The 27,364-nt window shown below is 41.1% G+C and overlaps 1 protein-coding gene and 1 pseudogene across 1 annotated transcript in view; one reads left to right on the top strand and one right to left on the bottom strand.

Annotated features, from left to right (window-relative positions):
- The window catches only part of LOC124606164 (juvenile hormone esterase-like), a 160,562-nt gene extending 135,155 nt beyond the window's left edge, over positions 1–25,407 (bottom strand). The window contains exon 1 of the mRNA XM_047138131.1: positions 25,198–25,407. Within this exon, the coding sequence (XP_046994087.1) occupies positions 25,198–25,407 (210 nt within the window). The remainder of the gene's footprint in view (positions 1–25,197) is intronic.
- On the top strand, positions 5,255–5,372 carry LOC124607669 (annotated as a pseudogene).
- Positions 25,408–27,364: the final 1,957 nt, after the last annotated feature.

Raw genomic sequence — 27,364 nt, 5'->3', positions numbered from 1 at the left:
GTTCGGCTGGGTGACACTATATCAGGACACGGCCATTGATCTGGTGTAACAATAACCGCGACTCCTCCGATCAGGCGACACGTTTACACTGATCCATGGACCGAACCCATTCTGCTGTTTTCTAGACTGGAGAATGCTGGTCTATTATAGTGACAATGTCTGTAAATGGAAGGGAAGGTGCGATAGCGATTTTAGCTTATTTGTAGTAGGATGTGTAAGTTTCCAGTTTCCAGTTACTTTTTCTTATAACTTTTGACGAACGTAAACGAAAGATAAAACGTTAATTCTTAACTGTATGTACTTAAATGACAAGTAATCTTAAAGTGCGTCCCATTCGCTATACACTAGTAACATAATACATTTAAATGCGTCAGTTACTTACGTTTAAATGTGTCAGTCATTACGTTCCATAAAAATTGTTAATCTGAGATGTGCTCTTGGGTCGGAACGGGACGGGGCTGAATGGGATAGTGTCCCACGGTGTGTCGTGGCATGGAAACAATGAGGCCTTGGTAGATCGCTGGAGGGAGTTGGCACCACATCTGCACACCTAAAACCCAAAAATTCCGGGGAGAGTGGCGATGAGCTCTGACGCCACGTTCAATCAAATCCCAAAAGCGTTCGATCGGGTTCAGATCTGGCAGAGTTTGGTGACCAGTATATCAATTGGAACTAGCTACTGCGTTCTTCGAACCAGTTCATTACACTCCTGGCTCTGTGAGATGGCGCGCTATCTTGTTGAAAAATACCACTGCCATCAGGGAACTTGATCGTCATGAAGGGATGTGCCTGATCTTTAAGCAGTGTGCGGTACACCTTGGTCGTCATAGTGCCTTGGACGCCGGCCGGTGTGTCCGTGCGGTTCTAGGCGCTTCAGTCTGGAACAGCGTGACCGCTACGGTCGCAGGTTCGAATCCTGCCTCGGGCATGGATGTATGTGATGTCCTTAGCTTAGTTAGGTTTAAGCAGTTCTAAGTTCTAGGGGACTGATGACCACAGATGTTAAGTCCCATAGTGCTCAGAGCCATTTGAACCATTTGAACCAAGTGCCTTGGACGAGCTCCACTAGACCCGTGGATGCCCACGTGAATATTCCCCAAAGCATAATGGAGCCGCCGCCAGCTTGTCTGCATCCCTCAGTTCAGGTGTCAATGAGCTGTTCCCTAGGAAGACGAAGGATTCGCGCCCTCCCATAGGCGTGATGGAGAAGGTGTCGGAATTCTCACCAGACAGTGCAACGCTCTGCTACTGTGCCAACGTCTAGTGCCGATGGTCAAGAACCCATTTCAGTTGTAGTTGCCGATATCGTGGTGTTAACATGGACACATGCATGGGTCATCGGCTGTGGAGTGATCGGCGGTTAGGAGTGTTCGATGCGCCGTGTGTTCATATACATTTGTACACTGCCCAGCATTAAAATCTGATGTTAGTTCCGCCACAGTTCGCTGCCTATCCTGTTTTATCAGTCTGCCCAGCCTACGACATCCGACGTCTGTAATGAAGGGTTGCCGCCCAACCCCGCGATGTCTGGATGTGATTTAACCTTGGTTTCGCCACGTGTTGAAGACACTCCTCGAACGCCCGACAAGTCGCGCAGTTTCCGAAATGCTTGTTCAAAAATGTTCAAATGTGTGTGAAATCTTATGGGAGTTAACTGCTAAGGTCATCAGTCCCTAAGCTTACACACTACTTAACCTAAATGCTTGTGCTGAGCCTCCTGGCCGTCACAATCTGCCCTCGATAGAATGCACGCCTTCCCCATTCTACATACGGACAGGACTCTGACTAATGCCACATTCACCGTGCGTGTGTCTGACTAGCAATCATTCCTCGTTAGGTGACGCTGCTATCGCTTGGACGGGTTTATTATCGGTATTAGGTTGGTGGTCATAATGTTTTGAATAATCAGTGTACACAGCAATTGAATATTAAATTAATAACGTTGTATAGAGACATTCCTAAAGGTAAAAATAATCCCTACTATATAGTTGACAAATCATATACAGTGTTTCGGAAAGGTCTTTTACAACTTTAAAAATTCATTTAAATTTGTTGAGAGAAGATACAGAGCTGGGTTTAGTGATATTTTGTAGGGAAACAGATCAAGTTTATCTACATTAAACAAAAGGTGCTGTATGTGGCTTTCGTTGCTTATCCTGCACACATTCCGTTGGAAGTCAATTTCTTCCCAAACTTTCTGTAGCATTTCAGGTGTAACTTGCTCAGTGGCAGCATAAATTCTTGCATTAAGTTGAGGTAGACAAGCCGGAACATGAGGTACAAACACGATACCCTTGATGAATCCACATTTAAAAAAAATATCAAGTGGTGTCAGGCCTGGGGAACATGGAGGCCATGCAACTGGCGCATCACGGTCACTGGGAAAATCCAGGACGTCAGTCAGGTAGAGGAGTGGTGCACCATCTCGCATGAACTAAACATTCCGTTCTTAGTTATCCTCTTCGATCAGCGGTATCAAACATTGTTGCAACATATCGAGGTAAACTATCCCGTTAATGGTTCTTTCATGAAAAAAATGGGGCCGTACACTCTGTTCCTGATCAATGCACAAAAAACGTTCAGTTTAGGGCAGTCACGAATATGTCGCAATGTTTGATTTGGATTATCACTGTCCCAAATCCTACAGTTATGTGTGTTAACCCCGCCACTGAAGTGAAAAATCAACTAGTCAGAAAGTATGATTTTGTCCTAGAAATGTTCATTCTGATGTAATCCATTTAAAATGTCGGCACAGAAGTTCTTGCGAGCAATTTTATCAGTGTCCTTATTTGCTTATACGATCGTCAATCTGTACAGTTTCAAATGCGAACGGTTCCTCAACAAACGCCAAAAAGTCGTTCGTGGGATCTACAGTTCGCAAGATGAACGCCGGGTCTATTTAGTAGGGCTGTTGACGAAACGTTGTCTTACTCGCTCAACGATGTCGTCAGATGTGCTTGGACGACCTTATGATTTCTCATGTCTTACTGAGCACCCTGTTTCTACAAAACGTCTATGTCACTCATAAATTGTAAGTCTACTAGGAGGATCTTTAGCGTACTTGGTACGGAAGTTACGCTGAACTGCTGTCGCCGACTTCGATTCTTCAAACCAAAACATACAGCTAGCACGCTCGGGTCGAATGAAGGCAGCCATCTGTAACGCTAGCGCTCCTTACCGTGCGATTCTGCACTGGCGAACTACGCTACACAAAACTTGATGTATTTCTCTTCAAACTGACATTACAACTACCTCTGTAGATACTATGAATTAATTTATATGAATTTTCAAAGTTGTAAAGTCCTTCTTGAAACACCCAGTAGAATATTTAAAAATGTGTTCGCTGTAAAACAAACAGACGAGGTGGTAGCATTCCTACGGGGAAAAGGGGGGGGGGGGGGAGATGGAGAGGAGACATTTAGTCCAACGATGGAACGTCTAATTGACAAGTCATTAGATTCTCAGCCAGAAGAAAGAAATTCTTTAGCACACAGATTTGACAAAGAAACTGACATAGCTGGGCAGAACTGGGATATTGTGCTTATTACTAGCCGGCCGAAGTGGCCGTGCGGTTAAAGGCGCTACAGTCTGGAACTGCAAGACTGCTACGGTCGCAGGTTCGAATCCTGCCTCGGGCATGGATGTTTGTGATGTCCTTAGGTTAGTTAGGTTTAACTAGTTCTAAGTTCTAGGGGACTAATGACCTCAGCAGTTGAGTCCCATAGTGCTCTGAGCCATTTGAGCTTATTACTAGCCATCCTAAACTGTCTGTTTTCAAGCCAGAAAATACACTTGGTGCATGAGCTATAGGATTCAATAAAATAACAGTAAGAATAACAGTAACAGTGATCTGGTATTAGGATTATAAATAATTGTCCATTTCTCAAAATGACATTAAAATATTTTCTTATTGCTAACGATTCTTTTTAAATTCCATATTGTTTAGTCAAAATCGTTAAACAACTTTATGTCTTTAATTTTAAGATGATATTCCTAATAATTTCCACGTTTATGTAAAAATTTCCCAAAAAATTGCCTTGTTCCATTCTGCCTCGTGGATGGGGCAATGGGGGAAATACATATATGGATTTCTTCGCAAAAAATGTAAAAAATACCTAACATAGTGTTTTAAATGATTTTCAAGTAAGGTGAGTTAGGAAACAATACACGGTGTATTTTTATACCTTTAAAAGACTTTCTCTTGTGTTGCTCTATTTTACAAGACCTGTTAACACAAGCATTCCGTTCCGTCTGCAGTTCCCCTAGGAGTCGTCTGCTGCCCAACCCCATGTTCAGCAATGTCCGCTGAAAAGCGTGCTTGGAAATACTTGTTTATGCACCAACATTGTACTGTGTCGTCGGATCTGAGACCAATCACTACATATCCAGCATTGCAGAGAGGGCAAGCGTCCGACATTCAAATTCTGTGAAGAGGTACAGGCGTCTGACATATTGTCGCCCTCTGATGGTTTCACCGTTCTTCAACCACTTTCCATAGACTTCAAGACCGAGACCCCACAAACAGCCAAGAAAACAACCGTTAGAGAGCTCGATTCCATGCACCTGGCCATAACAATCCTTCCTTTGTCAAAGTCCACTACGTCAGCAGATTTCCTCATTTTTCGGTTCATATCGTCGCTGGAATGATTCTCCAAACGGCTCTGCTCTCCTTGTACACTCAGGTGACAAAATGCACGGGATAGCGGTGTGCACATATACAGATGGCGGTAGTATCTCGTACACAAGGTATAAAAGGGCAGCGTCGTTTGGTGGAGCTGTCGTTTGTACACAGGTGATTCATGTGGAAATATTTCCGATGTGAGTGTGGCCGCACGGCAGTAATTAACAGTCTTTGAACGCAGAATGGTAGGTGGAGCCAGGCGCATAGGACACTCCATTTCGGAAATCGTTAGGGATTTCAATATTCCGATATTCATTGTGTCAAGAGTGTGCCGAAAAGACCACATTTCGGACATTACCTCTCACCACGGATAAAGCAGTGGCCGACGGCCTTCATTTAACTGTACATAGAGTTTTCAGTGCTCACAGAGAAGCGACACTGCGTGAAATAACCTCAGAAATCAATGTGGGACGATCGGCGAGTGTATCCGTTCGCACAATGTGGCGAAATTTGGCATTAATGGGCTGTAGCAGCAGACGATCGACGTAAGTACCTTTGCTAACAGCACAACATTGCCTGCAGCACGCCGCTCCTAGGCTCGTGACCATATCGGTTAGACCGTAGACGATTGGATCCAGCGGCCTTGCCGCAGTGGTAACGCCGGTTCCCGTCAGATCACCGAAGTTAAGCTCTGTCGGGCTGGGCTAGCACTTGGATGGGTGACTATGCGGTCTATCGAGCGCTGTTGGCAAGCGGGATGCACTCGGCCCTTGTGCCTTGTGAGGCAAACTGAGGAGCTACTTGATTGAGAAGTAGCGGCTCCGGTCTCGGAAACTGACATACGGTTGGGAGAGCGGTGTGCTGACCACATGCCCCTCTATATCCGCATCCAGTGAGGTATATGGGCTGAAGATGACACGGCGGCCGGTCGGTACTGTTGGGCCTTCATGGCCTGTTTGGGAGGATTTTTTTTTTCTAGACAACTGGAAAACTGTGGGCTCGTCAGATGAGTGCCGATTCCAGTTGGTAAGAGCTGATGGTAGCGTTCAAGTGTGGCGCAGACACCCAAGTTGTCAAAGTCACTACGCAAGCTGGTAATGGCTCGATAATAGTGTGGGCTATGTTTGCATGGAATGGACTGGGTCCTCTGGTCCTACTGAACCGATCACTGACTGGAAATGGTTATGTTCGTCTACCTAAGGACCATTTGCTGCCATTCATGGACTTCCGTGTTCCAAAACAACGATGGAACTTTTACGGGTGACAATGCGCCATGTTACCGGGCCGCAGTTTGCGATTGGTTGAAGAACATTGTGGACTACAAGAGCGAATGATTTGGCCACCTAGATCGCCCGAAATGAATGCGTCGAGCATTTATGGGACATGATCGAGGTCAGGTCGTGCACAGAATCATGCACCTGCTACATTTTCGCAACTATGGACTGCTACAGGGGCAGCATATCTCAGAATTTCTACAGGGTACTGCCAATGGCTTGTTGAGTCCATGCTACGTTCAGTTTCTGTACTACGCCGGGTGAAAGAAGGTTCGACTCCATACTAGGAGGTATTACATGACTTTTGTTGTTTCAATGCACGCTTTTCTTACAGCGGCACTTGCTCTCAACGCCACCAGTCACTATTCGGTCTCGCAGTGAGCAGTGTCCGTAACGTATTTGTTCCTAAGTGCGTGTTTCAGATGTTTACGCATACTACGAGGGCTAACCGAAATGCAGCCTCCTCTTACATGTAGCGTGGGAAGTAGTGAAGGAAACAGAGCAATCGCTACATAAACTCCCATGAAAGAAAGGAATGAATGTTAAGATTTGGCAACTCGTCAACGACGACGTCAGTAGAGACGGTAATCAACTGCGGACCGAAGAATGATAGAGAGAAATCGGCCGTGCCCTTTGAAATCAATATACTCGTAATTTGCCTTAAGCCACTGTTTTCCTGATATCCATTGAGCAATACCTTTGAATACGCCGAGATTCAGCCGATAATACTTACACCAAACATCACTTATCCATTTATCATTCATTAATTTGCTACTACTTCTCGTAGCTACTACGATTTTGTGCGTAACAGCATCTCAGAGGGCTACAAATGTTGGAAAGTAATTTATACACATCCTCAAGAGTGACAGTGTTACCTAATTCGGCTGCACATTGAGAACGACGTATTTGGTTCTGTCTGCTATGATATTTTGATTTAGTCAAGTATCTTGTGTGATTTTCCATAAGGACGGCTTTTGTTTACTAAAAGATAATGTGAACTTGAACCAGAGCTTTTCCGGAAGTCAAGAAACGTTACATCAGCGTCAACCCCGCTATCTACGGGTAGACTACTATGAAGCTAAGGACGTAATGGGCGAGCATTATACGATCAACAACCAGAAGCCAAGCGCTGATTTTCAGACTGGCGCCAATCACTGACAGACCGGCTAACACACAAATTACTTCTCTCCTATTCTCCCCCTTTCATGACTAGCCTATTATATTCTACGACTAATAAAGTTTCAAAAAATGTGACTTGGTGACACCTTGCGTCTGCAATAAATAGAGCCACGTTTGCACCACCAAACCCGGTCTTTCCCTGAGGAAGGCCGTTGTAATACGATCGAAACTTGGTTTTCAGTTTATAATTAAAGTATTTTATGCAATGACGCGGTACAGCACCCAGAAGAATTTTAATCATCATGACACCGGTCCCGGCAGATTAAGTAGCTATGTCAACCTTAATTTCTTCAGAGGAAGTGGGAGGACGGATAGGGCCTAAGATACTGGACGCGTATTCGTGAGGTCCAGGACTCAGATCCCCGTCTGTCCATCCTAATTTAGGTTTGCCGTGATCTCCAGAACTTACCATATGCTAGAATAGGTCCTTCGAAAAGTCCTCTGACGTTCTTGACCAAGTGAGCTAACTCTGTGTCGAAGAAACATTAGATACTAACATCCAACACTATATTTTGCGTTTTAGAGGATGGATTGGTTTTAAAAAAGATAACCGGCCATTGTGGCCGAGCGGTTCTAGGCGCTTCAGTCCGGAACCGCGCTGCTGCTACTGTCGCAGGTTCGAATCCTGCCTCGGGCATGGATGTGTGTGCTGTCCTTAGGTTAGTTAGGTTTAAGTAATTCTAAATCTACGGAACTGATGACCTCAGATATTAAGTCCCATAGTGCTCAGGGCCATTTGAACTATTTTTTTTAAAGAACACTATACTTAGCGTAAAGCCTTTCCTATAATTCTTCAGTGTCATTAGCACGTCTAACCACTGACCGTTCTTTTAAGAACTGGAAAGAGCTGCATCTGATTACGTGGTATTCAACCTGGTCCCTAACGCCCACTGTTTGGTGCTACAACTTTCATGGTGAGCGGTAGACGATAACGGTTTTAAATAATTTTCCAAGTTTTCGTACAATTTTGACATAAAATATTTGGTATGTAGTCATTATAATATTTTTTAACTTGCTGTAACTCCGTTTTATAATTCTTACAAAGTAAAGTTACTTCGCTACTTCACAAATAACCATTACTCTGCAAATGGTAGCACTCCGTCTTCAGGACACAAGTGGCCCATCGGGACCATCCGACCGCCGTATCATCCTCAGTTGAGGATGCGGATAGGAGGGGCGTGGGGTCAGCACAGTTAGAAAATTTCACAACTAACAGACGTACAAAAGTGAGCGGTAGATAAAATGTTCTTTACCCCTGGTTTATACAGTAATTTTTGAGAAACAGCTGCTAGATGAAATTTTGGAAATTAAATGGTGGAAGTACGTGTGAGAAGTAACAGAAGGAAATATTTAAAAAAAGCAAAAATTGTGAATTTTTAGCTGTTGTTTCTCGTCGAAGAAGTATGAGGGTACATAGAAAATATCTCACCTTGCACAGAGAAGACGTCAGTAAAATATTTTTTTGTTATGTTCTTTCTTTTACGCAGTAATATAACTCAAAAGTCAACTTGACTTGCGAAATCGTTTTCTTTGACGGCATTTAAAAATAATTGACTTACGTGCGTTTCGATCAACTGGATTACATGAAGTACCACACAATTATTAAAATCTAAATTTTGAACAGTTCATCGAGAACAGAACTTCATAATAAATCGGTTACGATGTATTAGGAGCCTGCTTCTAAATTTTTTTACACGTTATAAACTGATGGACTGAGTGACTCCTGTAGACTGGAATGTGTTCATTTCATAATTTAAATTTACATTTCAATTTTGATATAGTTCTGAGAACATACCAACTTTGTTAATGATTTTCTTGTATTACATCTGCATATATACTCCGTAAGCCATAGCACAGTGCATGGCGAAGTGTACTTTACCCAATATAGTGAACTTGTATCCTATTCCATGCTGCCTATATGCCTCTGCATGTATCTTTTCTTATTCTCACGATCCCTACGCAAAATATGCTGTGGTGACTGCAGAAAGGCCGCTCTGTCTTCAGGTTCCCTGAATTTACACGGCAAGGTTTCGCAAGCATTATATCATCTTTCTTCCACTGATAATCAATTAACGTACTCTAGAATTTCTGTTGCAGTTTCATTCGCGCTATGCCATCCTCTTATGATCCTAGCGTAGCATCTTTGAATTTCCTCGTGCGAAACTCAGCTAGATCTGCTCTTACATGATATACTGCGAACTATGGATAAAGAGCAACAGGCAGATTCCATATTTTTACATTTCCGAAAGGCATTTTTCACGGTGTCCACTGCAGACAGTTAACGAAGGAACGAACATATGAAACAGGTTCCCGCATAAGTGAGTGGCTCGAAGACTTGTTATGTAAGAGAACCTAGTATGTTGTTATCGACGGCGAGTGTTCATCAGAGACAAGAGTATCGTCAGAAGTCCGCCAGGGACGTGTGATACGAGCGCTATTATTTGTTATATACATACGAGATTTGGCGGACATTGTGGGCAGCAATCTGTGGCTTTTCGCTGATTATGCTGTGACGTACGGAAAGGTATCGAAGTTGAGTGACTGTGGGAGGAGAATACAAGATGACTTAGACGAATTTTCTTGCTAGTGTGATTGATGGCAGCTGGCTCTTTAATCTAGAAAAATGTAAGTTAATGCAAATAAATAGAGAAAACAACCCCTAATCTTCGCACGCAGCATTAGTAGTGAACGCCTGACACAGTCATGTAGTTTAAATGTCTGGGCTTAACGGTGCAGAGCGATATGGAATGGAATGAGCCTGTGATGATTGTGGTCGAGAGAATTTAGGAAAGTTTGTTTCATCTGTATAGGATGAAAGGTGGCTACACTGAGTCACAGCGCCAGAGATTGCGCCAAAGAGTATTATTCAGCCGCCTCCACTGGCAGTGTTTGTTGAGATGTGGTAGTGGAGAGTGCTTATTGAGAAGTAGCAGTAAGCAGTGCTTGTTGAAATGTGGTAGTGGAGAGTTCTTGTCGAAAAGTCGTGGTGGAGAGTGCTATTGAGATGTAGCAGTGGTGTGTCGTTGTTGAGAGTGCTTGTTCAGATGTTGTGATATTGTTTTGATGGGCTAGACACCAGATATTGTTGGATTGGGGATGCTGTAATGATCAGAGTGTTCTTTTCGTCAATATATATGAAGGTAAAAAATTCCTTTTTTTTCATTATTTCAATGTCTTAAACAATAATGCCTGTTGGTCACAGGTTCAGTCAACAAAGCATCTGGCTCGGGTTCTTGTATTAGACTGTATCTCTGGTTTCTATGTGTAATTATAGTATTTCTTGTTTTTTTAATTACTGCAGTATAAATGGTGTTTAAAATATCTGGTCTTATTGAGGAAGAACCGTGCCAGATGTGTACGTTGAATCACACTTCCACACACAGAACAGCGACACTTGTGCCTTGTTGTTTCCTAGGTTTTATAGTTGCTGGGGACTTAATTAATTAATTGTGTTAACGGAAATTTTCTTTCGTTCTTTGTTGTTATTCTATGCAGTCAGACTGCGTACTAATACCAGTCAGGGCCAACCGGTTACGAGACTGCGTAACCGAACAGACAGCTACTAAATCAAAAAAGTATTTGCATTCATTTTATTTAATTAAGCCCCCATGCACGTGGCGACCGCTGCTTCGGATCGTCCCTTGAAATCTTCTGATAGTAAAAATAGCAGACAGTAGTATTGTTGTAGTAATTCGTACTTTAGTAATTGTAGTCTATATTGCATGTATAGATTTGGTAATGAACATTTGTAGTTGTCTTGTCTTTCTTCTAATGGTATTTTTGCAGAATTTAGTTTTTGATGTCTTGTATACGCGTTTGACAATTTTGTGCAATTATGAAAATTTCAATTGTTCGTTAATCGTGATTGAGGGAAGCATTTCGTGTGAATGGTATTGTTGGTGATAAAGTGTCATATTGTGCGTAATTTTAGTATAGTGACGAGTTTTGTATGTTTTGTAAATGATTACACGATCGATGAAAAAGGCAAAAATGATGGATAGTGAGAATGACGAAATTGTTAACATGGCGAACTCGCCAACACAGGAGAACAGTATGATGAATAATGAAGTTGAAAACAATTTAATAAGTCGGGAAAATAGTGCGGAACCAATTCAAAATTTTTCACAATCAAAACATTTTCAGAATACGAGATTGACGACAGAAGATTCTGGAATAGTATCGAACACAGATACCTTTACTGCTATGACGAAGGAAGTTAGTTTTACGGGAAATGTTAGGGGCGAAAAAAATTTCGAACCAGCTAACATGGAGCAGTTGATGAGGGCAATATTAAATTTGGGATCACGGTTAGACTCACAAATAGGAACAATTAAAACAGAGATGGGAATAATTACAACTGGTATGGGAACAATGGAAACACGGTTAGACTCACTGGGTTCACAAATAGGAACAATTAAAACAGAGATGGGAACTTTGGCAAAACGTTTAGAAACTGATATGGGAACAATGGAAACACGGTTAGACTCACGAATAGGGACATGCTTCAAAAACATGAAAGATGAATTGAAGAAAGAAATTTGAGAAGAAGTGCAACCGATTTTGAATGCTCACAATAATAGATTAATTTCAATAGTAATCAGACAAAAGGAACAGGATAGAGAACAGGAAGAAAGAGATCGCGTGATAGTACAAAAATTTTCAGAGTTAAATTTACAATGTGCACACGATAAGGAAGAAATATTTGAAAGAATAGAGGAATCCGTACCAAATGACAGAATAAATAACCTAACACAACAGTATGAACAGTTAACTACTAAATGTGTCAATACTGAAACCCGAGTCGCGACACTTACGAAAGAGGTAAATAAACAGAAAGAACAAATGGGTGACTTATCGGAAAGAGTGGAGGAGATTTCAGATAAATTGACAAGTCTTAGTTTAAATGGGGACAGAGATTCAGATGATACAGCTCCATTGCCATTTGTAGAAACCGAAGAGTACCAGAACATAAATAAGCATGTTGGAAATCAGGGAAAATTTAATGAACACGTCAAAAGGGAATTTGAGGCATTAGGAAAGCAAGTCAAACAAATTGAAAGCGAAATTGTAGGAAAAGACAGCAGAAGAAATTTAGAATCACAGATAGCAGAGAGGTTTGAAGAAAGTAATTTATTTCATTTACGAGAAGCAACAAGAGAGCGCCAGGCGCGCGAACTTGACAGTAATCGACATTGGGACAGGGACAGACGCGGTAGGTCTTTGTCGCCACGAGGAGAAAACTTTGATTATAAACACTTCTTAACTGTTCGGAAGTTTAAGATCTTTCGCAATTCTAAGAATGACATTCATCCATGTTCACGGTTAGAACAATTTATGCATGCACTTCCACCAAATTGGCCAATAAGTCACAAACTGGAATTTATGTGCGGCTATTAATGTCCTCAGGGGATTCGCTACACTAAGTGAATATGTGCTGTAGCGTGCACAGGGCCCCGAGCTGTAGCGGTGCTACTTCCCTTTTAGTTTTCTGCACTGCTGCCTACTCTTTTACTATTCTTTGTATCTATCAAAACAACTCTTCAACTATCAGTCTATCTAGAGTCGGTAAAGAATAACCGGATATGACTATTTTACACAAAAGTGATTTCGGAAATTACCGTTTGGACTTACTGTATCTTATGCAGCATTCATTCGTAGTTTAAACGAAATTTTACCTGTTTATCTTCGTGACAATATTACTTCATATGTTTACGATATTCTTATTGCTAAACGTTCTTGGAGTGAGCATAACAAAATTTTGGATTCATTATTCCGCATTTTTGCAAGAGTTGGCATTACAGTGAACTTGAAAAAATCTGAATTTGGTCGTTCTCAGGTGAAATTTCTTGGTCATATTATTTCTACAGAAGGTATTCTTCCTGATCCAGAAAAACTAGACGCTATTCGTAATTATGCTGTTCCTACTACAAAACGTGATGTTCGTAGTTTCCTTGGTGTCTGTAATTTTCTTAGACGCTTTGTTAAATTGGACAATTTGGTCACACCTCGTTTATGTGAACTATCTGGAAAGAATTCTAATTGGTGTTGGGATGAGGAAGCTCAATCAGAATTTGAACAACCTCGTGATGCTTTAGTTGCTGCTCCACTTCTTTCACATCCGGATTTGTCTAAAGATTTTTGATTGGCGACGGACTCATCATACAAAGGCCTAGGTGCACACTTATTTCAAGAGATAGAAGAAAACGGCGTTGTAGTGCAGAAAACTATTGCATTTGGAAGTCGTGTTCTCTCTAAATCAGAAAAGAATTATTCGATTACGGAACTTGAAGCCTTGGCTGTTGTATGGGCTTTCACAAAATTTCCATATGTTTATATGGCAGACATACTAAGGTTTACACTGATCATCGAGCGCTGGAATTTCTTATGTCAACAAAATTAACACATGGAAGATTGTCACGATGGACGCTGTATCTACAGGAATTTGATTTTAGTATTGTTTACATACAGGGATCTTCAAATATTATTGCTGATGCTTTATCACTTGCACCTATAGGTTTGAAACAAAGTGCTGAGAAGGACTGCAAAGAAAACAATTGTTGTTTGACGTATATTCAAGGTGTTGCGTTTGAGAATTTTATTTCGTCTTCGCTCTAGGACATCGCTAAGGAGCAAAACAGGGATCCAATCTGGAAGGACATTAAGGAGAAGTGGAGGAGAAAGGAAAGCGTAGCGATTAGACAGTATTATTTAGTTCGCAATGATATTCTTTTTAAACGAAAATCAGTCGACAACTCTGTTTGGTTAGTTTGCATTCCTGATGAGTGGGTTAATAAATTGATTTGGTATATACATTTCAGTAATGCGCACTTTGGTCCCAGAAAATGCTTTCATAAATTACGAGAAAATTGCTACTTCAGTAATATGGAAAAACGTATTCGATCTGTTCTTGCCAAATGCAAATTATGTCAAAAGGCTAAACCGCCAACTATTTCTCACAGAGCACCGTTGTTTCCTATCATTCCAGCGAAATTAAAGGACATGGCTGCAGTCGATTTGTTCGGTCCAGTGGTTCGTTCTACTAATGGTTTTGCGTACATTTTGGTAGCAGTGGAATTGACATCAAAATATGTGTGTTTTACACCGTTACGCAAAGCAACAGCTCGTTCAGTATCTAACGCTTTCATCAAACATTTTCTTAAAGAAGTTGGTCATGTTGATAAGGTTATATCAGATAATGGATCACAGTTTCGTTCTAAAATTTGGCTTCGTACTCTACGGCGTCGTAAGATTAAACCAATTTTCATTTCACTTTTTCACCCTCAATCTAACGCTTCAGAGAGAAGGATGAAGGAAATCAATAAATTGTGTCGTCTTTACTGTCATCACAATCACAGAACGTGGGATCAGTATCTTCATATTTTTCAAAACATTCTGAATGAACTCCCTAATGATTCAACTTCTTTACCGCCTATATTGATATTAAAAAACAAAGCATCGACAAATCGCATTTCTGAAATCGTTCCTTTTCCGCCTACACGGAAACTGCGGCATTCTGAAGTTGTCAACCTGGCTCTACGAAATATTGCATCTGCGGCTGCTAGAAGAGAGAAATCAGCCAAACGTCCTGGTCGTTAAAAAATCTTGTCAGTTGGTCAAAAGGTGTTAATTAAGTCTCATCGTTTGTCTCACAAAGGAAAAGGCTTGTGTCGCAAATTTTTTCTGCTTTATAACGGTCCATATAGAGTTCGCAAAATTATTCATGATAACACTGTCGAAGTAGAAACTCTTAAATCTCGGCGCTCTAAGGGAGAACATCATATATCTAACGTTAAAATTTTTGTGGAATGAGATACTTTCGAGAAACAACAGTTATACGTTAACATGCAGAGAACACAAGGATACCGCGCCGTGTTCCGGCGGCGGCACATACTCAAGCAACAGTCAAGTCTGCGCGGCGCACAAGGCAGTGGTTAACCGCAAACAATTACTTCCTACGTCACGCGTACCTACAGCTGATCAAGCGCTCAGTGCGAATGCACTGACAGCCGTAAACAAATACACAGTCTAAATTCTCAGATTAAATTCAGTATAAAGCTATAGTGACTTCATAAATTACGCATTAACGTTCAGTATTTTTCATGATACGGTTGTATAAAATTTTTAAGAACTTCAGGTAAATTCTGTGTGTGTCCGACGTTAAGAGGACTTGCTATCGAGAAAATTTCAGGAAGAATGTAATTTCGTAGAAGAAAGTAATAAACTAAAAAGGTAACTATTAATTGAGTTTATTTTTCAGGTAACGTATTTCCACTTAGGTACGTACTTTAGACGTAATTTGCTGCTCGCGATTACGTGATTTATACTTTGTGCTAATTTTATGTTCTATGAATTTACTTGTGAAGCGACGTGCTTGCGTACATTTGCTGAGTTTTGTCAATGTTTTATTAATGAACAGGGTTGTTACTTGTGTATATTATGCATCGCTTGGCTGCTATGCTTTTTCACTGATGTCATATTTTTTTTATTATGTGCCTGCTGTGCTTATTTATTTAAAATATAATTGTCACCTGATTAGTTGTTCTGATGTGGTTATGTATGTAGGTTACACTTTGTGATTTATCTGCTTGCGCCTTCATGTTTACTTATTAAGATTACATATGAACATTTATTTGCTTATGCTGATTTGATGCTAATGACCTGTTTATTATGTAAGATACGTATTTGCTGCTTTGCGTATGGATTGCATATTTATACATTTCTGTTTGTTGTCATAACTACTCTTTAATTTGGTATATAGAAATGCTGATATACGGTGTACAAACATGGAGCTTAGGTCACACTATGGTATTAATTATAGATTGTTCGCTTGGCAGAGCCTCGCTGTAGGGATTGTGCTGCATCCACTTGTTGACATTCTGTTCTCTACTCGCTATTGCATGTTTTGCTTACGCTCAGTGCCTTATATTTTAAGATAAGAAAATGGACTGTCATGAGCTGGAGGTTTTATGGAAGCTGTATAAATTTGTGCTAATAGAAAGGAAGCTAACGACATGACATACCAGCACTAGGTTTAGACCATTGACAGTTATTACACTGCATTCTTCGTGAGCAATTGAAATAGCAAGTGACACTTGACACAAGAAATACTCCACATGTTTGCTTCTGTTTTGCCATGATTCTTAAAGTGGTGTACACACTGTGAATTATTACGATCATTCACACTCCGTACTCGTACTTACTTACTGAAAGTTATTCAAACTAAAGGCTGTTAGAGGTCATGTATGCATTTCCTTTATTTAATGATGGACAAGGTAACCAAAATGTATTTTATGTTTCATAATGAGTAGAAGATTTGGCTCAGGAGGACTACACAGAGGTTGTGTGTGGACATTGTGTCTTCGGATTGTATGGGATGATGAATTGAAGTTTGCACTAGGATTTATCTGTACTTGTTCGAGGAGACTGACTAGAGGAAAGAGTTGTTATGGAAGTGAAATGATATTGGCGATAAGGTTTATGTGTCGACGTATTGAAGAGGTATTATTGAGGTATTGAGATTATGTGAAGTTGATGATTATTGGAGTTTTGGTGGACAAGAGGTAAGGTAAATGATATTGATGATAAAGTTTATATGTATCGACGGAAGAGGTATTATTGAAGTATTAAGACTATGTGATGCTGATGATTATTGGAGTTTTGGTGGATAAGAGGTAAAGTAAGTGAGGAGCATTTTTTTTTTTTTGTTGGTTTGTATGGAACAAGGAGGATGAAGATGGCAGACTGGAACACTCAAGTAGAAGGAAGATTGTCTACACACACACTTTGTTAAATCACTAAACAGTATCTACTATTTTTTTGGAGAGAGGAAGTATTTGCATATCTTGGCACACTGACAGTTGTTCAGAAACCGTACATTTTGATTTGGCTTGGCAAACATTGGTCTTGACATGATGACTATGTCGTTGACTAACTATTATTGACTGTTATACACTGCTACCATTACTACTTGATACACATGTTGAACATAAAATTTTGCATAGAACTGCATTTACACAGTTAACACTACTCAGTTACACAGTAGTACTTAATGTGGATGAAAGATGAGTGAGTGTGTTTTGTGTCTTTTCCTTTCCTAATCCCAAATAATTGGTACCGAGGTATCTCCTGAATATTATTTTACTTGTTTGTTGTGGCTTGCACTGACACCCATCATTACTATATATTTACTGGTATTTGTGTATTTGTAATAGTTAATATGACAATTATCTGATATCATTTGTGTGTTTATTATAATTTGTATGTTGAGTGTAAGAGCATTGATAATAAGTTTGTAAAAGCAATTGTGTGTGCCTTCAAACTGTTGTTCGTGCTTGCACCTATTCAACATTGCTGGGTGCCACTGATGGAACTGCTTCTACTGAAATGTCACTTGTTGGTGTCTACACCTGCTCAACATTACTGGGTGCCACTGATGGACTGCTTCTACTGAAATGATGTCACTTGTTGGTGTCTGCACCTGTTCAACATTGCTGGGTGCCACTGATGGACTGCTTCTACTGAAATAATGTCACTTGTTGGTGTCTGCACCTGTCAACATTACTGGGTGCCACTGATGGAACTGCTTCTACTGAAATTATGTCACTTGTTGGTGTCTGCACCTGTTCAACATTACTGGGTGCCACTGATGGAACTGCTTCTACTGAAATGATGTCACTTGGTGTCTGCACCTGTTCAACATTACTGGGTGTCACTGATGGAACTGCTTCTACTGAAATGATGTCACTTGTTGGTGTCTGCACCTGCTCAACATTACTGGGTGCCACTGATGGACTGCTTCTACTGAAATGATGTCACTTGTTGGTGTCTGCACCTGCTCAACATTAGTGGGTGCCACTGATGGAACTGCTTCTACTGAAATAATGTCACTTGTTGGTATCTGCGCCTGCTCGCAATTTCTGGGTGCCACTGTTGGAGCTGTTTAAATAATGCTGATGAAATATTATGAGACTGCTATTTGCACCTGTTGACCATTGCTGGGTGCTACTGCTGGAACTGTCAACTACTTGTTTATTGATATATTGACAAGATTTTATGTGAATATTTGCATAATCTGATTTTTTTGTGTATTTACTATTTGTGAAATGTTATGAGTCTCTTACCTACACCTATTTGAGATTGCTGGTGCCATTGATTGAATGGTACTTGTGTAAACTATTGTGTAAAATCACATGTATGAAAACATTTGTATTCCTTAATGTATTTTGTATAATAGGTTATTGAAGGGTGATATTTACTTATTAATATTACTTTTTGATTTTTGTCTGTATTTTTTGGTCGAATTTAGTGGTATTTTCACCACCAATGCTGGCAAAAATACCATCAAATTCTAGCCCGTGGAGGAAGGGCATATGAAAGGTGGCTACACTGAGTCACAGCGCCAGAGATTGCGCCAAAGAGTATTATTCAGCCGCCTCCACTGGCAGTGTTTGTTGAGATGTGGTAGTGGAGAGTGCTTATTGAGAAGTAGCAATAGGCAGTGCTTGTTGAGATGTGGTAGTGGAGAGTTCTTGTCGAGAAGTCGTGGTGGAGAGTGCTATTGAGATGTAGCAGTGGTGTGTCGTTGTTGAGAGTGCTTGTTCAGATGTTGTGATATTGTTTTGATGGGCTAGACACCAGATATTGTTGGATTGGGGATGCTGTAATGATCAGAGTGTGCTTTTCGTCAATATATATTGAGGTAAAAAATTCCTTTTTTTTCATTATTTCAATGTCTTAAACAATAATGCCTGTTGGTCACAGGTTCAGTCAACAAAGCATCTGGCTCGTGTTCTTGTATTAGACTGTATTTCTGGTTTCTATGTGTAATTATAATATTTCTGGTTTTTTTAATTACTGCAGTATAAATGGTGTTTAAAATATCTGGTCTTATTGAGGAAGAACCGTGCCAGATGTGTACGTTGAATCACACTTCCACACACAGTACAGCGACACTTGTGCCTTGTTGTTTCCTAGGTTTTATAGTTGCTGGGGACTTAATTAATTAATTGTGTTAACGGAAATTTTCTTTCGTTCTTTGTTGTTATTCTATGCAGTCAGACTGCGTATTAATACCAGTCAGGGCCAACCGGTTACGAGACTGCGTAACTGAACAGACAGCTACTAAATCAAAAAAGTATTTGCATTCATTTTATTTAATTAAGCCCACATGCAAGGAGACCACATATACGACGCTAGTGCGACCTATTCTTGAGTACTGTTCGAATGTTCTGGATTTATAGCAAGTGTAATTAAAGAAAGACATCGAAGCAGTTCAGAGGCGAGCTACTAGGAATGCTTCGGGAACTTAAACGGAAATCCATGAAAGGAAGGCAAAGTTCTTTTCGAGGACCACTATTTAGAAAATCTAACCAATTTCCGTATTACAAAAATTAACAAAAAACTAAGCACCAAATAAAATAAATTTATGTACTCTACGGATACTTTACAGTCACAATATATGTCTACGCACTTGAATTCTCGTAATTAAAATTTAGAAGTGGGGTGCAGAAAGTAAAAAAATTCTGCGTTTGTCGGCAGTAGTTTACTCTTTCTTCTCGTAGACTTTCACAGCTTCAGAGAAAAGTCGCTCTGAATAAGCACTATTTCCTGGCGACAACAAATATTTTGCTGCAAGGTTTACCAAACACGGAAATGTATCTTTTCTTGTTTGCCACCACGTGTATGGATTATCATGGCGTGATATCTTCCTAATAAAGATCTATTCCAGATGCAATTTTTTTTTCTTTCGATGTACGAGTATAAGCTGTGTTTTTTCTGCAACCACCTCTTCGTAGCAATCCATAAAAGATGAATGAATAATCTGCCTTGGACTCTTTTCTTCGGCTCCCATTCTCTTGGCCCGAATAGGGGACGAATTCGCGCTATCGTCCCTGCCTGTTTCATAGTTCATCTTTTAGGTATCGATGAAAATATACTGTCTTACTTTTTCTCTCTGCAGGTGCCTGTTGAAAATATTCATTTTAAAACATGGGTCTAAAACGGTAGCCTCCAAATAATTTTTACTTGTGAGGGTCTTCAAATTGTTCTTGCAAACCTTGCCTCACCTGGGTTTATTTGGGTGTTAGCCTTAATGTGCTCGTTTCATCGCAATATCGCGTTAATATAACAACACACGGAATAATTTCAGAATTGCAAGCGTATCCGATTCTTGTAGTTTTTGTTATTTCCTCAAGTGGTTGTAATAATTTCAAAAGTTGCTCTAAAAGTTCACATTGTGCAGCAGTCAGATTGCCGATATCACACTCCATGAGATAAGAGTGATATGGCCCGTTTTTGTTCCATTAGCCTTGTAAGCATATAATAGGTGGAATTCCTTCGCGTACTGACTTCTTGCACCGATTAACGTTCAGAGAGATCTGTATCTTTTTGGATAGAACGCAGTTTTTCCTGTGCAGTGCCCGAATGATTAAAATGAGTCAAGATCCTCCTACTTATAGTCACATTTGACTGAGCCTTCACGCAATCGTTAACAATTAATTGAAGAGAAATTTGTCATTATTATAAAATAAATCAACGTTTTCTTTTTACCATTTATCTGACTTTAGCAAAACATCTTACTGAAATATTCCGTATTCGGCCGAATAGGACACAGACTTTCTATATTCTGCCGAATAGGATAAAAGTAGCCGAATGGGCCGAATACCGAATAATACCTTAACATTTGTTGCCAGTTAATTTATTAATACTTTAACTCATGAAATAAAATTTTAGACCTAACTTCACATATATGTAAGTAAAATAATAGGTTAAAAATTAGAATATATTGATGAATAAGTCTTCTCTTGGAGATGACGGGTAGTCGTACCTAGCCATCAGCAAGGATGAACCACCTGAGGACGACGGACAGTTGCTCGGAGGAAATATTGTGGAATTTGCACAACGTGATCCGGCGGCAAACTCGTGAAGACTATTTACAACAGATTCGCTGGGAAAGCTTGAAGAGTCACAGTAGGAAACTTGTTGAAACGTTGCCGCAGAACTGATACCGTGAGAAGACTTCATCATCGAAATTTAGCGAGAAAGCCTGCACTCCCATTAGTGTATATTGTTGAGTAGGGACCCAACAGTACAGCAGTTCTACGGGCCCGCACGGCATCCAGTCGGCCCTCGCTCGTCTACCACAACTGTGCCCACTGGAGCCCACGATCCAGATTTAGATTCTAGCTTGCGACATACCGTATTGTCTCGAATATTTTCCCAAATATTCGGCAATGAAAATGTGCAGCGCAATGATTCGTGTGACGTTCCATAGTTCGAAATCGTTGTTAACGAGGTGAGATGTATTTTTCTCCCGAGGGTGCGAATCTCTACGGTGTGGATAAAGTGGTTCAAATTAGTGAAGTGCCTTTTGCATTACGTATTTTGGGAGAAAGTAATATGAAACAAAGCAAGAAAAAAATTATCTAGTAAACATGGACTCTAAAATGCTTGCTTTAAGAGTTATGAGCACTTCTTCACCAGAAGATATGTATTTCGCACAAGCGAAGATGAACAATTGCTCACATGTTGTAGTGCATGATTACTGGAGATTTTTTTCTTGTTTTGGTCTCTCTGCTGTTCTGTTCTTGGACTTCTATGCTTCGACTCTCTCTTTGTTATGTTCGTGTATTGTGATGACAGAAAAAAATAACTGTGTTAAAGGAAAATGTAATTTCTACCCTGATTTATTAAAAACGAAAGTATTGGGAAAATAGTTACAGGAAAAGGAGTTTGGTGCATGAGAGAAGTCAACTGCTTCTGCGAGCAACAGTTAATATCTCTGGCTATGTTTACTACCTAGTCGGCAACTTTCATTATACATACTGGGTTTTACGGAATTTAACTTGTGGGAAACTAAAGTGTTCACAATTATGATAGTGCGCTTTAATTTGAAAGACACAAAACTATTAACACAATATTTAAAAACTAATTTTGATTCCGATACAGCTTCTCCCGTAAAATTATTTACGCGTTTTTCACAGCGAATACACACATTCTAATGAACTTCACCTTACAGTGGCAAATTCATTTAAAGAGTTAAATAATAGAAGCCAGACCCATTTTTGGGCTGTTCTCCTTATCTGATACCGGAGATACGTTCGCATAAGAAATAAAGAACGGTGTTAAATCCCATGCACGTACAACAAAGGAGACGGCACAGCTTGCAATAGAAGAGACTTATTTCACAGTATCGAAGATGAAGAACTGTTCGTAGTTTTAGAAACGTGCATTTTAGTGACCATGTTTACTAGACTCTTTTGTTTCGAGTGATCGTTCCTGTCATATGCTTCAGTGTTGACCGTTCCTCCTGGAACATCATGAGACAGGCGAAATAATGTCAGACTACAAGAACAATGTAGTAATTCCAATTCTGAGGAAGGAATGTGGTAATATTTGTGAATATTATCGCACTATCAGTTTGTTATATCATGGTTGCCAAATAATGATGCGTATTATTTACGGAAGAACGGAAACTGGTAGAAGATGACCTCGGGGAAGATTAGTTTGGGTTCCGGAGAAATGTAAGAATACTCGAGGAATTATTGACCCTAAGACTTATATTACGATTACAATATAGGTTAGAGATTGGCAAACCTACATTTACAACATATAATGATTTAGAGAAAGCTTTTGACAATGTTGACCGGAAAACACACTTTGAAATTCTGAAGGGAGCAGGAGTAAAACACAGGAACCGAAAAGTTCTTTACAGCTTTTACGGAAAACAGACTGCAATTATAAGGATCGAAGGACATGAAAGTAAGGGAGCACTTTGAGAAGGGAGCGAAGCAGGGGTGTTCAGTCTGTACTCTGAGCAAGGATAAATTTAGAAAGGTAATTAAAGTAAAAACAGAGGAAATGAAAACTTTGAGGTTCGTTGCTACATTGTTATACTGTCAGCGACAGAAAAGCACTTGAATGAGCAGATGAAGTGAGTGGATAGTGTATTGAAAAGAGGTTAATAGATAAACGCCAACAAAAGCAAAACAACGGTAACAGTCGAATTAAATCTGGCGATGTCGAAGGAGTTAGATTAGGACAAGTGACAATAAAAGTAATAGAGGAAATCTGCTGTCAGATGATGATGATGACTGGTTTGTGGGGCGCTCAACTGCGCGGTCATCAGGCCCCTTACAAAGTCCCAATTTTTCCAGAGTCCAATTTGTTTATACACAGTCCATGATGATGATGATGAAATGACGAGGACAACACAAACACCCATCCCCCGGTAGAGAAAATCCCCAACTCGCCCGGGAATCGAACCCGGGATCCTGTGATCCAGAGGCAGCAACGCTAGTCACTAGACTTCTGCTATCAGGGCATCTATCTAAATAATGATGGCAGAGATAGAGAGGACATAAAATACAGACTGGATGTAGCAAGAAAAGGATTTATAAGACAGAGGAATTAGTTGACATCTTATATAAATTGGTTTTCTGAAGGTTTTCGTCTGCAGAGTAGCCGTGTACGGATGTGAAACATGGACTATAAGCAGTTCATATAAGAAGAGAATAGAATCTTTTGAAATGTGGTACTACTGAAAAATGTTGGAAATTAAATGCGTAAATCGAATAACTAATGAAGAGGACGAAAAGGAATACGGCGAAAAAGAAATTTGTGTCACAACTTGACTAGAAAAAGGGATCGTTTAATAGGACACATCCTGTCGCACCAAGGAATTGTCATTTTGGTAATGGAGCGAAGCACGGCGGGTAACCAATGTAGACGAAGACCAGGGGCGAATATAGTAAGCAGGCTGAAGTGGATGTAGGTTGAAGTAATGTTATATTCGGAGACGAAGGGGCTTGCACGCGATAGGTTAGCATGGAGAGCTGCTTCAAACCAGTCTTTGGACTGAAGAGCACACATCGGGTGACAATGTAAGGGATTTCGATTGTTTACGTTCCATTTACACTGAAGCACCAAAGAAACTGGTATAGGCATGCGTATTCAAATACAGAGGTATGTAAACAGGCAGAATACTGCGCTGCGGCCGGCAACGCCTGTATAAGACAAGTGTCTGACGCAGTTGTTATATTGAACTATCATATTTCTTGTCAAAGTTGATATGTCAAATATTTATGTCGAAGGAATTTGATATTGTAATAAGGAACTTTGTCAAATATCGCTTTCCGTCAAAGAAATATAATCACATTTAGGACCTCGCCGTAGAGTTGATCATAAAAGGCGTTTATCTTCCGTTCATCACAATGTGGAATGTAACCGATTGGAGCGCTGGTAACGCTACACCTATTTGACATCTGTAGTGTGTTTGTAAACATAACTGCAAAGTTTAGTCGGTGTGTTCCTTCGACTCTTTTCAATAACCTTGATTTGACTCGGATGGGGGGGTGAGCAAGGGAGCAAAACGCACTCTATTGATCGTGTACTGACGGGCGTGTAGGATATCCTGCAGGCGCCTTCAGACCCACAATTAAAGGTGCAGCCATCGACCTCTACAATTGAGCCGAACATTAACTGGAAATGGTTATGTTCGGCTACTTGGACACCATTTGCAGCCATTCATGGACTTCATGGTCCCAAACAACTATGGAATTTTTATGGATGAAATAAGCTATGTCACCGGACCACAACTGTTCACGATTGGTTTGAAGAACATTCTGGACAATTCAGGAGAATGACTTAGCCACACAGATCGCCAGACACCAATGCATCGGAAATTTATGGAACATAATCGAGAGGTCAGTTTGTGCGCAAAATCCTGCGACACAACATTTTCGCAAATATGGACGGGTATAGAGATTAGTAATTCTGCAGAGGACTTCCAACGACTTGTTGAGTCCGTGGCTCGTCGAGTTGCTGCACTATGTCGGGCAAAATGAGGTCCGACATGGTATTAGGAAGTATCTCATAACTTTCGTCACTTCACTGTAAATTTTCCACAGAGTTGCTCTTCCTCTGCGTGGAAGGTCTTGGCTGATATTCGGGTTCGGCTTATATTCGGAGGATTACAGTACGTTCGAGTAGTTTAGTTGATAGGCTCATTGATAGTATTTGCAGGAAATGAATTGTTTTTGTACTGTACAGATGTACCAACTGATGCCCCACAGCTTAAACAAGTAGCAAGAATGAAACTCAGAGCCCTGAGTCAAAGTGACCTACTTTGAATCGGAGCGGTCCGACGGGCGGCTTGGCGTACGGGAGATTGTAGAACGCTAGTAATGAACGACCGCTTCGGGTCGCCTGCACGCGTCCGCGCACCCTGCCGTAGCGCGTCGTAGCGACGACCGTTACGTCACCACCAGCCGCGGCCACCGCTGCAGCCAGCAACAACAGGAGCAAAGTACTGTAGCGACTTGTCGGCGCGGCCATCGCAGAGACATTGAGCTGCGGCAGCCTCCCACAGGCTTCAGGCGTCAGTCGTCTGATATGGTTGTGGAGGGGGAAGGAGGAGTGTGGACGAGGGTCAATGTCACGGTCGCGCCCGCTAGGGGAGCGTTAACCACAGGAGTCTTTGACCCAGTGTTGTATCTCCGTCTCCACCATCCAACGCATTAAAATTTAAATACTAAACTTGGCCCGAATAGTCAGTACACCGCTCTCTCGGTCGTATGTCGGTTTAAGAGACTGGAGCGATTCCTCCTGAATCAAGCAGCTCCTCAGTTTGGCTCATAAGAAGTGAGTGCGCCCCCCTCGCCATCAGCGCTCTGCAGACCGGATGGTCAGCCATCCAAGTGCTAGCTAGCTCAGCACGAAAACGCGTAACTTCGGTATTCTGTCAGGAACCGGTGTTACCACTGCGTCAAGGCCGTTGGCCACATTAAGATTTGGATCACTCTATTTAGCTCCTGCATTCGAGGTCATGTTCTGGTGGAGGTTGAAATACGCGAAAATACAATTAAATTGGAGCAACCAGAATGTGAAAATATGGCTGGAACAAATTGCTAAATCCATCACTATGATCTTAAATAAGAGGGACGTTCAATAAGTAATGCAACACTTTTTTCCGGAACCAAGTTGGTTATAGACAATGCATCATATTATTCTCCACTCTTTTAGTTACAAAACCCTATTTTTCAACATAATATCCGTTCAATACGACGGCATTACACCATCTTATTGCGAGGACCTGCATGCCCATTGGAGTGGTGTAAGTCGTAGCCAACGTCTTGATGCGTCAATAGCCTCCCATCACCCACGTCCTGCTTCCCGCGGAGTCCATCTTTTATTCGGCCAAACAGAATTCGAAAGGTGCGAGATCCAGGCTGTAGGGTGGTTGAGGAACAACAACCCAGTGAAGTTTTGTTAGCTCCATTCGGATGTACAGACATTTGAGCCCTTGCATTATCATAGAGAAGGAGAAGTTCATTTGCATTTCTGTGGAGGCGAACACGCTTAAGTCGCTTCTTTGGTCTCATGAGGGTATAACATTATACTTCAGAGTTGGTCATTGCACCCAGCTGATCGCTGCACCATGAGGGAAGACATAAAATATGATAACCTCGTCAGAGTCTCAGAAGACCGTCGCCATGACTTTACCAGCTAAAAGTACGGCTTTGAGCTTTTTCTTCGGAGGAGAGGTGGTGTATCACCACACCATGGATTGCTGTTTCGTTTTGAGTTCGACGTGATTAACCCATGTTTCATCGCCTGTGACGATATGCGACAAAACTGTCACGATCAGCTTCCTAAATCGCCATCAGTTCCGCACAGATGCTCCTTGGTTGCACTTTATGGTCTTCTGTTAGGCGGCTGCGAACCTCGCCGGCGCACACCTATGACTATCCAAACTGGTGGACGAGTGCGTCAGCAGTACCAACAAAAACTTACAGTTGAGCACCGAGGTGTTTCATTGTGATCCTTCGTTCACCCTGAATGAGAGTGCCCGTAGGCTTCAACATCGCAGGTGTCAGCTGTGTGCGGCCGGCCGGTACGCGGGAGATCAGATAGGTTATCGCGACCTTGTAGCGATGATGACAGAAGCCTCACTCAGCCACTCAACGTGCTTTTTTTCACTGCCTGGTGTCCGTAAATATTCTGCAGGCGCCTATGAATACCTGTGATGCCCTGGTTTTCCGTCAGAAGAAACTCAATGATAACACTCTTGCTTGGTACCCATCTCCGTTGTAAATGCTATTTTGAAGGTTACATATAGCGCCGCCACCAGTCTGAACTTCATGAAATTATTGGTACTGAAGCGGGGATATTCTACGATGTCCCACAACAAATTCTTCATTTTTTTTTTTCAACCGAAATTGGCCCAGAAAAAAAGTATGTAGCATTACTTATTGATCGCCCCTAGTACTGTCACTGAAACCTGTGATGAGAT

This window comes from Schistocerca americana, chromosome 3, assembly GCF_021461395.2.
Source record: "Schistocerca americana isolate TAMUIC-IGC-003095 chromosome 3, iqSchAmer2.1, whole genome shotgun sequence".
In the NCBI taxonomy this organism is placed as follows: domain Eukaryota; kingdom Metazoa; phylum Arthropoda; class Insecta; order Orthoptera; family Acrididae; genus Schistocerca; species Schistocerca americana.
Note: the sequence above shows the minus strand (reverse complement) of the source record. Positions and strands in the feature narration are given on the sequence as shown.